Source organism: Stenella coeruleoalba, assembly GCF_951394435.1.
Source record: "Stenella coeruleoalba genome assembly, chromosome: 5".
In the NCBI taxonomy this organism is placed as follows: domain Eukaryota; kingdom Metazoa; phylum Chordata; class Mammalia; order Artiodactyla; family Delphinidae; genus Stenella; species Stenella coeruleoalba.
In genome coordinates, this window is record NC_137150.1 from 133390241 (window position 1) to 133402345 (window position 12105).

Sequence of the window (12105 nt, forward strand, 5' to 3'; positions counted from 1 at the left end):
GAGAGAGTGGCATGGACATATATACACTACCAAATGTAAAATAGATAGCTAGTGGGAAGCAGCAGCATAGCACAGGGATATCAGCTTGGTGTTTTGTGTCCACCTAGAAGGTGGGATAGGAAGGGTGAGAGGGAGATGCAAGAGAGAGGAGATTTGGGGATATATGTATATGTATAGCTGCTTCACTTTGTTATACAGCAGAAGCTAACACAACATTGTAAAGCAATTATACCTCAATAAAGATGTTAAAAAAAATAATTACAGAAAATGATGTCAGGCACCAGGCTGCTTGTGTTTGAATCTTGGTACCACTCCTGTGTGCCCTTGGGCAAGTTACTTAACTTCTCTGGGCCTCAGTTCCCTTATATGTAAAATAGATATGCTAATAGTACCTACTGCATAGGGTTGTGAGAAATCAACTGAGTGAATATATGTATGTCTGGCTCCTACTAAGCTGTATATAAATGTTAGCTTTATCATTTAGTGTACTTATGTCCTAAGTGTACACAAAATTCAAATTCTCTGGTAATAAAAGAAATGCATAAGCAAACAAGAAAATACCTGCTTTTGGCTTGCCAGGTAGGCATATATTGAGAAGATTGTGAGTCCTCAGTGTTGGCAAGTTTGCTTGTGGAAGGTAGACTGGTTCAGCCTTTTGGAGGGTGATGTATACATCAAACTCCATGCTCTCTTTGGCTCAGCACTACCATCTCTAGGAATTTATTCTAAAGAAATAATCAGAGAAATATTGAAAAATTGGAAACATTAAGTTTTATGGGAAGGAAGCTGTTTAAATGCATTGTGGTTCATCCTTACAATGACATATTATAGAATCTTTAAAAATGATGCTCTATATACTTCAATTAAAAAATAATAAAATGATGATCTAGGCCCATATAAAGTGGACACTAAATGCTGTGCTATAACTGACATGAAGTGGGAAAGAAGCAAGTACAAAATGGTACAGTGTAGTATGGTAGCATGATCCAATGTTTATTTTTTTTAAACTATATGTATTTATATCTATGCAGAGTGTATTAATGAATAGATAGGCAGAGGTTATTTCCAGATGGTGCAATTATGGGTGGTTTTTAGGTTTTTTTATAACTTTCTAAATTTTCTAAATTTTCTACAATCATAATTTTACAATGAGAAAAAACATAAACCTATTTTCATTTTGAAAAACAAAAAACAAACAAAAAAAGAATTCACACAATTCAGCTATGTGGGCTTCCTGTCGAGAGCAGTTGTCCTCAGTCTTGGCTGTACGTTAGAATCACACAGGGAGCTCTAGAAAATTTCGATGCTTGAGTCCCACCCCTGGGGATTCTGATATGGTCAGAGTTGAGGCATCAGGACTTTTCAGAGGGACTCTATGTACACCCAAGATCCACCCGGGGCTGGGGTTGTTGTTTGGAGATGATTGGTGGACACACAGGACCCAGATTGGGTGTTTTCCTCAAATTGGGTGCCTCCTTAGGACTTTAAACCAAAGTATACCCTAGGGATGAGATATTATTCAGGGTAAAACCCACTTGACTTATTTGTATATGGACACGGCCTGGGCAAGTACACCCTCAACACAATCCTAGTACATTGCAAAGATGGGTTAGGATCTTTCTTCATTCTTAGTGTCTTTCCTCAGGATGACTGTTCTCAATGTCCTCAAAGTCCTTTGAGAATCTGATGGTAACTGCTGTCACTTACTGAGCACCTTCAAAGGGCCAGGTACTTTGCAAAGTGCTTTACTTGTATCAAGCCATTTAATCCTCCAAACAACCTTATGAAGGAGGTGCTATTAGTTTCCCCATTTTTCATATTAGGAAAATGAGGCTCAGAATATTTATGTGACTGACCCATATCATGGCTGGTCAGTGGCAGGGCAGGGATTTTAAACCAGGAGGTCTTGCTCTAGAACTGGCACTTTTAACCACTGGCTTGGAATAATTTATCCAGAAAAATGCCTTTGCTCAGATGTACCCATTAGCATGTAGGTCCATGGGTCCATAGATGCCTGCAGCTGTGCATGGACCCAGGAAAGAGCCATTCTAGGGAGAAAGCCACATGTGGTGCGATATTGCCCTTGCTGTAGCCACGGCCCTCCTCATACCCCAAGTATAGATAATGTGGCAGCCCCTGCCCCCTCAAGCGTCCCCTGCCAACAAAGAGTGGTCATCTCTCTCCATATCATTGCCAAGGTGGGTGCTTGGAGCTGCAGTTGCTCTTGTGGGCACTGTTCAGGAAAGGTCTGTGCTATGCCCTGCCTCTGTTGGGTCTGGCCCTCCAGGACAGTGAACCGCAGGCTCACCCACACTGCCTAAGGATGATGTCTTCTGTTCTCCAATGTAGATCCTGGAAAACACTCCTGAAAACCACCCAGACCACAGCCACTTGAAACACGCCCTGGAGAAGGCAGAGGAGCTTTGCTCCCAGGTGAACGAAGGGGTGCGGGAGAAGGAGAACTCGGACCGGCTGGAGTGGATCCAGGCCCATGTGCAGTGTGAAGGCCTGTCTGAGGTAGCGCCTTAGGGTGTGACCTGGGTCTCCCCCACTGAGCCTTGGCAGCTGGCCTGAAGGAGGATGAGAAAAGAACATGCATTGTCCTCCCCGTTGGCCTCCAGTTTGCTAATTCTCTCTCCAGCTGCTTCTAATCTGCTGTTTAATCCATCTACTGATTTTTTTAAATTTCAATTATTTTCTTTTACCCTTTCCAGCATTCTAGTTATTTTCTCTAATCTGCTGGTTTCTTTCTTGTCTTGGTCCTTTCACAAATGACCATGCTTCTCATTTGTTTCCTAACACATTTAAAATATATTCTTGTATATTTCAGATCTGATCATTCCATTAACTCAGGTTATGAGTTTCACTGTTTTGTCTGTTGCTTCTGCTAGCTCTCACCACACATGTCTGTTTCTCTGTATGTACTTTGATTTTTGATTGTGAGCTCAACATTCCTTGGAACTTTATCTGTGGGATCTTTGAGGTCTGAAGTTGTATTCCTCCTGCAAGGGTTGCTAGCTACCAGGATCACCCTAAATTAGATATAGAGGGGTTTTCAGATCACACTAGTGTGTGAATTGTGGTTGTAAACTTAAATGAGAACTGCATCGTGGTTACACATTCTCAGGGACATTTTTTTTTTCCTCCACTTACACCAAGTTCAAAAACAAGCAAGTTTTCTTGGTCATCCCTTCTGTGCTGAGTTTACTTGTCACTCTTCCTTTGGAGTCCAGCGTTTTGGGATCACCTGTTATCTCATGTGGGCCCTGGATATATCTCCTGTCTCTTGCACCCTCCATAACCTTTAAAATGGAAGCTTAAGGTCACCAGATTTAAGAAATACTCTCAGGGCTAAAGCCAGCTTAGGGACTTGTTTATCTTCCAGGGTTCACATTTTCATGCTGTTTTTGGCCTCTGCAAATTTCTTATTTTCATTTTTAATTTTTACCACCTCACTTGCATTTAAAAACTACAGTTCTATATTTTATTCGGTTTTGAAATTTTTCACTGGGTGAGTCAGAGTCTCTAGTCCACCATACTACCAGAAACAGAGTCTCTCCTGTAGTATTTGATTCTCTTCTTGTCCCTTATCTTTACTTTAGTCTCATTCATTCTTTCTGCCTGTTCTCACTCTCTTTCTCTTTGCCTCTGTACACACACACAGATACACACATACTTACACACATTCATGCACACACACCATTGACTAGGGTTTACCAAAATGCCCAGGCAGACTGTCTCCCTCACCCACTCTTCCTGTGGCTCCTTCCTTCTTACAAGCTTCAAAGGCATTCACTACCTGAGGAAGTTACACCACTGCTTCCTCTCTGCCCTGCCTCCTGTCCCCCTTCCGTGAAGGTGTGGGATAACCAAAGTTATGGAAGCAGCCATGTGGAAACCAAGGTGATGGATGTGGGTTCCCGTTTTGGAACTGTGTTGATAAGCAATCCAGGGGCATTCACTGGTTGGCTGGCTTACTTATTCATTCATTCATTCAATAAACATTTACTGCCCATGTGCCTTGCTCAGTACTAAACACTGAGGACATGAAAATCAATAAGATGTGACCTACGCCATCTCAAGAAGCCTACAGTCCTGGACCAAGTAGAGGGATCAAACCAATATTTACCACACAGTGTGAGACATCATGAGGCAGATCTAGGTGCCAAGTGCTGTTGGACACTCATGGAGGAAGGAACCGTCATGGAGGGATTCAGGGACATGTTGGAGAAGGTGACACTTGGCTGGGTGTTGAAGGATGAAGATACCTCTCCAGGAAAGAATCCAGGGGGAGGGCATTTCAGTGGAGGGCACAGCCTGTGCAGGACTTCGGTGAGCAATGTAGGGTGACAGGTGATAAGCTTTAAGGCAAGTTGAAACCAGGGCAAGGAAGGGCTGTGTATCATTCCAAGGAGCATTAACTTGATCCTGAAGACACTGGACATGAACAGCTCCTGAATCTGCCAGGCTGAAGTGCAACTGTGCACTTTTTCTTTTTTTTTTCAACGTTCCCTATCTTTTTTCTTCCTTCCTCCCTCCCTTCCTTCCTTCCTTCCTTCCTTCCTTCCTTCCTTCCTTCCTTCCTTCCTTCCTTCCTTCCTTCCTTCCTTCCTTCCTTCCTTCCTTCCTTCCTTCCTTCCTTCCTTCCTTCCTTCCTTCCTTCCTTCCTTCCTTCCTTCCTTCCTTCCTTCCTTCCTTCCTTCCTTCCTTCCTTCCTTCCTTCCTTCCTTCCTTCCTTCCTTCCTTCCTTCCTTCCTTCCTTCCTTCCTTCCTTCCTTCCTTCCTTCCTTCCTTCCTTCCTTCCTTCCTTCCTTCCTTCCTTCCTTCCCTCCTCCCTTTCTTTTTGCCACACCGCGTGGCTTGCAAGATCTTAGTTCCCTGACCAGGGATCGAACCCAGCCCCAGCAGTGAAAGTACAGAGTCCTAACCAATGGACTGCTGGGGAATTCCCCTCACTGTGCACTTTTAAAGGGGTCCTTCCCTGAGTCTCAGGGCTGCAGTCACGGGACTCAGTGAGGCCTGTGTCTTCATCTTAGAACATTAAGAATAGGGAATTCCCTGGTGGTCCAGTGGTTAGGACTCCACACTTCCACTGCAGGGGCATGGGCTCAGAGGACTAAGATCCTGCATGCCACATGGCACAGCAATAAAAAACCCCTCAAAACATTAAGAATAAAATAAACTCTTGTCATTTGCTTTTTTGGGATGTATATACCCTCTTTGAAATAGACTGTTGTCCTTCTTTAGTGATCGATCCTTCCTGGCTGTTGTACACTAGCTTTCTGTATGGTCTGTTTTGTCTGTACAGTCAGGGTTCACAATCGTGGGGAGGGGCCGTGTTGGCTTCTGTTTCCTGGCCCAGATCTGGACACACACCGGTGATTAAGTTTCAAATAAATGCCGTCTTTGGCATTCTTGTCTTAAGATCAAGAGCTATCAAGTCTGTTCCCAATTCACATATGTTCAGTGTTAGCCTGGCCAGTTGGAGGCTCTAACCTTTGAGTGTGAATAAACCACATCAACTCTATGTCATCCAAGTGAATTGCCAGATTCATTGCCCCCAAGTGGCTTGAACTCTCTCTTGGTGAGTAAAAAGGGCTAGATTGACATCCTTTGAAGGCTCTCTTTGTGGTGTCACCTTCAGTCTTTGGGGCTCCCTCAGAACCTCAGTGGGAGGTTAGAGGCCCTCGTCCCTCCTTGTACCTGAGAACAGAGTGGACTGGTCACTCTTCCTTGCTGCCTATAGGTCTCTGGTCATAGAGGCCCCACTGATTCTTTCTCCCACACTGGAGGCAGACAGGTGGCCAGCAGCATCTCTTGGGGAATGTGTGTTGTGAACTGTCACCTCTTCATTAATACTCTTCTCAGGGAGGTCTGTAGGGTTCATAGCTCTGGAGAGAGCCTCAGCCTTGAAGGCTGCTGGATGGAGGATACCCCTGGGACCCAAGTGTGGGCAGGTGGAGACCCGAAGTTCTGACTCCTGCCTGGATCGTATCACTTCCTGGGCACAGCTGTGGCCTTCCCCTCCCTCAATCTCTCCCCTGCTATCCAAAAGGGTGGCCTTAGTGGGGTCATATCTTCTACGGTCTCCCCCTGCCCCTTTAGAACCTGCTCACAGTAGATGATAGAGCCCGGGGGGGGGGGATGATAGAGCATGAGATGATAGAGCCCAGGGGGATGACAGAGCTGCGTTTCCACACTTAGATCTGTCTCCAAGTTTTGGGGAGTGGAAGGAAGAGAGCTGCCTGGCCCCTTCACATTTTCAGGACCATTGAATTGGGTGAGATTTAATGGGCACCGACAGTGTCTGTTCTGCTTGGCTTCGAGGCATCTGTCAGCACCACTGAGTTTTGTAGTCCACCCATGTGGTAGGGGCCTGGACTCAAGCTGCGCCTGGGAAAGTAGCATTTGTCCTGTAGAACTGTACAGAGAGAGTCGCTGCTGCTTTCCAGAACCGCGTAGGACTGTCTGAGCCTGTGCAGGGCCATCATTGGAGCTGGTTCACGCCACCTCCGGCGGACTAGCCTGCACACAGCACATACCCGTCAAGGAGGGAGAGGGCTGGGTGTTTTCTTCCTGCTGGCCAGTTTCCCCAATAAACACAAGGGAGAAAAGCAGCAGTCGCCCTGAGACACTGAGCAGACCTCAAGGAAAAGCATTTGGAATTATAGCCAAAGATCATCTTGACACGTGGAACCTCCAGAACCACGACTTTGACTTCTTGGCTCCAAAAGTCCCTGCCTGAAGTTTTCAAAGCAGTCCTTGATGTGAGCCTAAGTTACAGGCCTCAGATTCTGATGGAACCCATGCTTTCAGATGCAGAAAAACAAAACAAAACAAACATAAAAAATGACCTCACTTCATCGTGTCTTCTTTGGGTTTTGTTTTCCTTTCTCAGCAACTTGTGTTCAATTCAGTGACCAATTGCTTGGGGCCACGCAAGTTTCTTCACAGTGGGAAACTCTACAAGGCCAAGAGCAACAAGGAGCTGTATGGCTTCCTCTTCAACGACTTCCTCCTGCTGACCCAAATCATAAAGCCCCTGGGCTCTTCGGGCACCGACAAAGTCTTCAGCCCCAAATCAAACCTGCAGTATAAAATGTACAAAACCGTAAGTTTGATTCTAGAGTGCACTATCAGGGTTGATGTTTGGGGGGAGGAGGAGGTTTCCAAAAGGAGCATTTCAGCAGGGTTTGGGGGCTGTGGCATACAGGAAGTGCAGGGGCTGAGACAGGATTTAGGGTGACCACAGCATCACGAGTCCAGCAGTATCAGAAAAGGAACGACGCTCAAATCCATTGACAAAACATCTATTAGCTGTCAAGTGGCTACTGTGGGTCCCCCAGATGTGTTGAAGGTATGCCTTGCCCTGGTGGGGTTCCCGGTCTAGTGTGGCAGGTGTGGGAAAGTTCGAGACTAGAACTCAAGCACCCTCTTCCCGAACATTCCCAGATCTCCCTCCAAACTTCTCCAGATTGTTTGGAACATCTGTGCCCCTCACCTTTTTCCAGCAAAAGCCAGTCTAAATAGTCAACGTGTAGAGAATTTTCCTAAGCTGTTTATTTGGTCTGCTTCTACGTGCATGGCTGTGTTTGTGTGTCTGTGTGTCATGGGATATTGTTTTTCTAAACTTGTCTCTGTGTGGGTATTTTCACAGAAGAATTTTCTCTGAAGCAGCAGTTAGCTTTATTTTGGGGAAAAGCACAATGTACTTATGTAGATAGCCACTAGCAGCTTTGTATGAACAACTTGGAGAGAATTGCTTGGAGGTAGAGTTGATGGAAACTGCTGATTAGGATATACTATGAGAAAAACAGACCCATCCGTTCTTATTCTGGAGGACTCTAAAAATACCTGCAAAACGGAGGGGGGAAATCCATATTTATAATTTGCAGTATCTGAAAGTTAATATGAACACAGAATCATTATTCTGGTATAGTTTACTGAAACATCCTCCCACCCCCGCCGCAGACACACACACACACACACACACCCTTCACCCTCAGTCTAGTTTATTAGAACACGTGCACGTAAGCACACACACGTACTCATAGTTTATTGCAATACACGGCCCCCAGTCTGGTTTTGTAATGGCTGTGCATTATTTTTCAGCCTATTTTCCTAAATGAGGTTCTAGTAAAATTGCCCACTGACCCTTCCGGGGATGAACCCATCTTCCACATTTCCCACATTGACCGAGTCTACACCCTCCGAGCAGAAAGCATAAACGAAAGGTAAGACCTGCCTCCTCACTGGCACTGGGCGCCCAGGTCCCACCAGGTGTAGGACAGATGTGGGACATTTAATTAATCAGCAGGTCCCAACGTTCCTTCAGTTGCAATGCCACCCCCTCTGGCTGGAGGTGGGGTGGGGGCATGAGGGTGGAGCGGTCTTAATACGTTTTTCTAGAGCCTCTCGGAAGTTTGACCCATGGCATGAATTTTGCAAAGTAAAAGACATTGAAATGAATTTTGCTTGAGAATGTTTTAAAAAGCAATTTTCAGAGTTTGAGATAAATGGAGCATCTCATTTCCCAAGGTTTCCCAGGTGGCAGAAACCAGTAGGAAAGTGATTTGGGGATGAATAGGACCACCTAATCCTGATCCCCTCCTCAGCTGGCTCCCCTGGACAGACGTTCTGGATCCTAGAACTGTGGGCATTTTTGCTTTAATCTCTTCTTCAAGGTTCTGCCCCGGAGCCAAATGAAACAGATTATTTTCTGAAGGGTGAACTTGATATACGACCTACAGCATTCCAAGAGCATTTGTGCCAAAAAGCAGGAAATTGGCTAAAGTCGTCATGCATATGCTTCTCAGGAAAAGGAAGGCGAAAACATCACGCCAAGATGTTGGGGAAAGCCAAGATGCTTTCCCCAGCGTGTGTGTGCTCTTTCACAGAAAGTGGTTCCTTATCTGGGAAATGGTTTCTTTCCTTGGATGGTTTAGTAAGAGAAATCCTTCTGGCCTTATTGGATTAGGCAAATATGTGATGCTTTTCAAGAAGGAAGGAAGAGGTGTTGTTGCCAACATCTCCTCCAGGGCAGCATTTATCATCATAGATTTTCTTCCATGGGGACGCAAACTCAGGTCTTGAGTACATCAGTAAAAATGTCACTCGTGCCTTCGTTGTGCATGGTAGAAATCATGATTAGCACCATGTGACATAAAACCAGACTTTCTTTGCTGAGCCTTTGTTGTAAAAATCAAACGAGCAAGGCAGAGTCCTAGAAACTGAATTTGTACAGACCTGAAGCCTGAGTTCTGTTTGGCACCGTTCTGTCTCTCCCTTTCCAAGGACCGCCTGGGTGCAGAAAATCAAAGCTGCTTCTGAACTCTACATAGAGACGGAGAAGAAGAAGCGGGAGAAGGCGTACCTGGGTAAATACATCGCTGAGCAGAGGGGCCCGGGATCCCGCAGAGTGGCAGCAGAGAGCCATTTGGTTGTGCCTAATACCCTTAGAGCTGGAAGATGGGCCTGGGGGTAGGGGAGAGCCTGAGGGGGCAGGCACGCGGAAGAGGGAGAGCGGGTTGCAAGGTGAGGGGTGGAGGGCAGATTACAGGATCAAGGAAGCGAGAATTCAAGGTGGAGTAGGGGTGGGGAATTGTTCTTGCAGGGGAGCATAAGACAGATCATGAGGCAAACCAGAAAGGCAGCAAATCCTAAACGGGAGCATTTTGTGTTGTTTCTCTTGCCGTCATAGTCCGTTCCCAAAGGGCCACAGGCATTGGAAGGTTGATGGTGAACGTGGTTGAGGGCATTGAACTGAAACCCTGTCGGTCACACGGTAAGGACCCAAGAGGCCCCCTCTATCACATATTAGTGGTGGAAGCCTTTTCTGCATCCCCTCCACCTGGCTTTAAAACAAATGTGCTGTTTCCATAATCCTCAATTTCTTTCCAGACTTGGTTTTTGTAGCACTTGTTAAAAAAAAGGTTTTTTTTAATTCTTTTCCACCGTTTTGCTTTCGAGAAAGATCTGAGTGGCTGCCCTTTCACAGTACAGTCAACCCCTCTGTATCTGCAGGTTCTGCACCTGCGGATTCAACCAACTGCTGATCGAAAATATTCGAAGAAAATTTGAAAAATTTCCAAAAAGCAAAACTTGATTTTGCCACACACTGGCAACGCTTTACATAGCAGTTACATTGTATTAGGTTATTACATGTAATCTAGAGGTGATTTAAAGTATATGGGAGGATGTGGGTAGCAAAGACTATACCATTTTATCTAAGGGACTTGAGTATCTGAGCATTTGGGTATTTGTGGAGGGTTCTGGAACCAGTCCCCGTGGATACTGAGGGATGACTGTGGTTTTGACACAATCTAGGGCTAAAGTGAGGAGACAGGAAAGGCTTAGTTTTGAAGCCCACTAATGTAATTATTTAAGTATTATGAATATTTAAGTAGTATACTTTAAGTGTGATGCTGGATTGTGTGAGTTTCCGCCTGGATTCTCCATTTTATGCAGCTTATTAAGTGTGGCATTGGAGTGAGATCAAAATGAGGGGTGTAGCGGGAACAGCTGCCACATGACTGTGACCCCGCCACGCTCACCCAGAAGAGCTGGGCGGCAGGCGGGAGTCAAGCAGGCTCTGTTCCCTCTAGGAAAGAGTAACCCGTACTGCGAGGTGACCATGGGCTCCCAGTGTCACATCACCAAGACAATCCAGGACACTCTGAATCCCAAGTGGAATTCCAACTGCCAGTTCTTCATCAAAGACCTGGAGCAGGAGGTCCTCTGCATCACCGTGTTCGAGAGGGACCAGTTCTCTCCAGACGGTGAGTAAAAAGCGGCCCCGAGGTACCCTTCCCCTTTCGCTGTCACTTGGCTTTCATGGATAAATATTTTCTACCTGGGAACTTGGTGCCCAGAATTTCTTGGGCTTCCTGCCAGAGAGATGAGGCTGGCATTAGACAAAACTCAGCATCCCTTGGAAAGAGGCCTTCACTGATGCCAGGTTGTCTCAGAGAAGGTGGACAAAGCATGCTTGGTCTAGAGTGGTCCAGCTGCCCTAGACAAAGACCATGGTCCCGTGTTTCCCCAAAGCAAGTAAATGCAGAGAGAGCTATACCACAAAGCCTCCACCCAATTCTTTAATCCTTGGCTAAAAGCTATGGTGAAAATTCATAAAATTAGCCAGTAGAGCAAGAAGAACATTAGCCCACAAAAAACGTGGCAGAATCAATCAGTGCTCTTTGGGTGACATTTCTGGTTAATTAAAGGGATGGGATCGTGTTGGATGCATCATCCCTTCAACCAACTTTCTGTTTCTGCTTGAGCCTGGAAAAAAAATGGGACTGGCAATGATTCTGAGAAACTTCTCTCTCCCTTCCTCAACGCAACAAAAATAAGAGAGTAAGTTTAAAGATTGCGGTCTCAACCTAATTATATTCAAAGGAATAAAATTAAGTGCTAGGAGTGAGGGTCCAGTGCAGGCATGATCTGTGCAAGGCTTAAATTGCTTCACGTGGCTTTTGTCTTTTCGTACTTTTATATGAATTATCTCATTGTGAGTTAGTTACTATTAATTGTTGCCCAGAGATGGTCACATAGCTGGCTAGATGTTAGAACATGACCAGACCGATCTGACTCATAAGTCTGGGCTCTGAAGCACCGTGTTTCAATGGCAATTTGGTTTTAAATTTATTTTATTTATTTATTTTTGGCTGCGTTGGGTCTTCCATGCTGCGCACATGCTTTCTCTAGTTGCAGTGAGTGTGCTCGCTAGTTGTGGCTTACGGGCTCTAGAGCGCAGGCTCAATACTTGTTGTACACAGGCTTAGTTGCTCCGCGGCACGTGGGACCTTCCCAGAGCAGGGATTGAACCCGTGTCCCCTGCATTGGCAGGTGGATTCTCAACCACTGAGCTACCAGGGAAGTCCCTCATTGGCAGTGTTTATTCTGATAAATAAAGGCTTGACGTTGGATTTATTTTAGTAGTGAAATACCACGACACAATGGCAGCTCCACTAGAGTTTAAATTGCAAATCCTAGTATTGTTCTTACTTCAAAGATCATTTCCATGAAATGCACAAGGGGAAAAATAAACCGGTATCTTCCACCAGAAAAAATGCCCAGGTTTTAACTGTTGAAAGAAAAGCTGTT

The 12105-nt window shown here is 45.5% G+C and overlaps 1 protein-coding gene across 1 annotated transcript in view; it reads left to right on the top strand.

Annotated features, from left to right (window-relative positions):
- The window catches only part of ITSN1 (intersectin 1), a 231899-nt gene that overhangs the window by 216683 nt on the left and 3111 nt on the right, over nt 1-12105 (top strand). Inside the window, exons 33-38 of the mRNA XM_079923189.1 lie at nt 2350-2517; nt 6899-7111; nt 8113-8234; nt 9295-9377; nt 9701-9784; nt 10605-10778. Of these exons, the coding sequence (XP_079779315.1) occupies nt 2350-2517; nt 6899-7111; nt 8113-8234; nt 9295-9377; nt 9701-9784; nt 10605-10778 (844 nt within the window). The remainder of the gene's footprint in view (nt 1-2349; nt 2518-6898; nt 7112-8112; nt 8235-9294; nt 9378-9700; nt 9785-10604; nt 10779-12105) is intronic.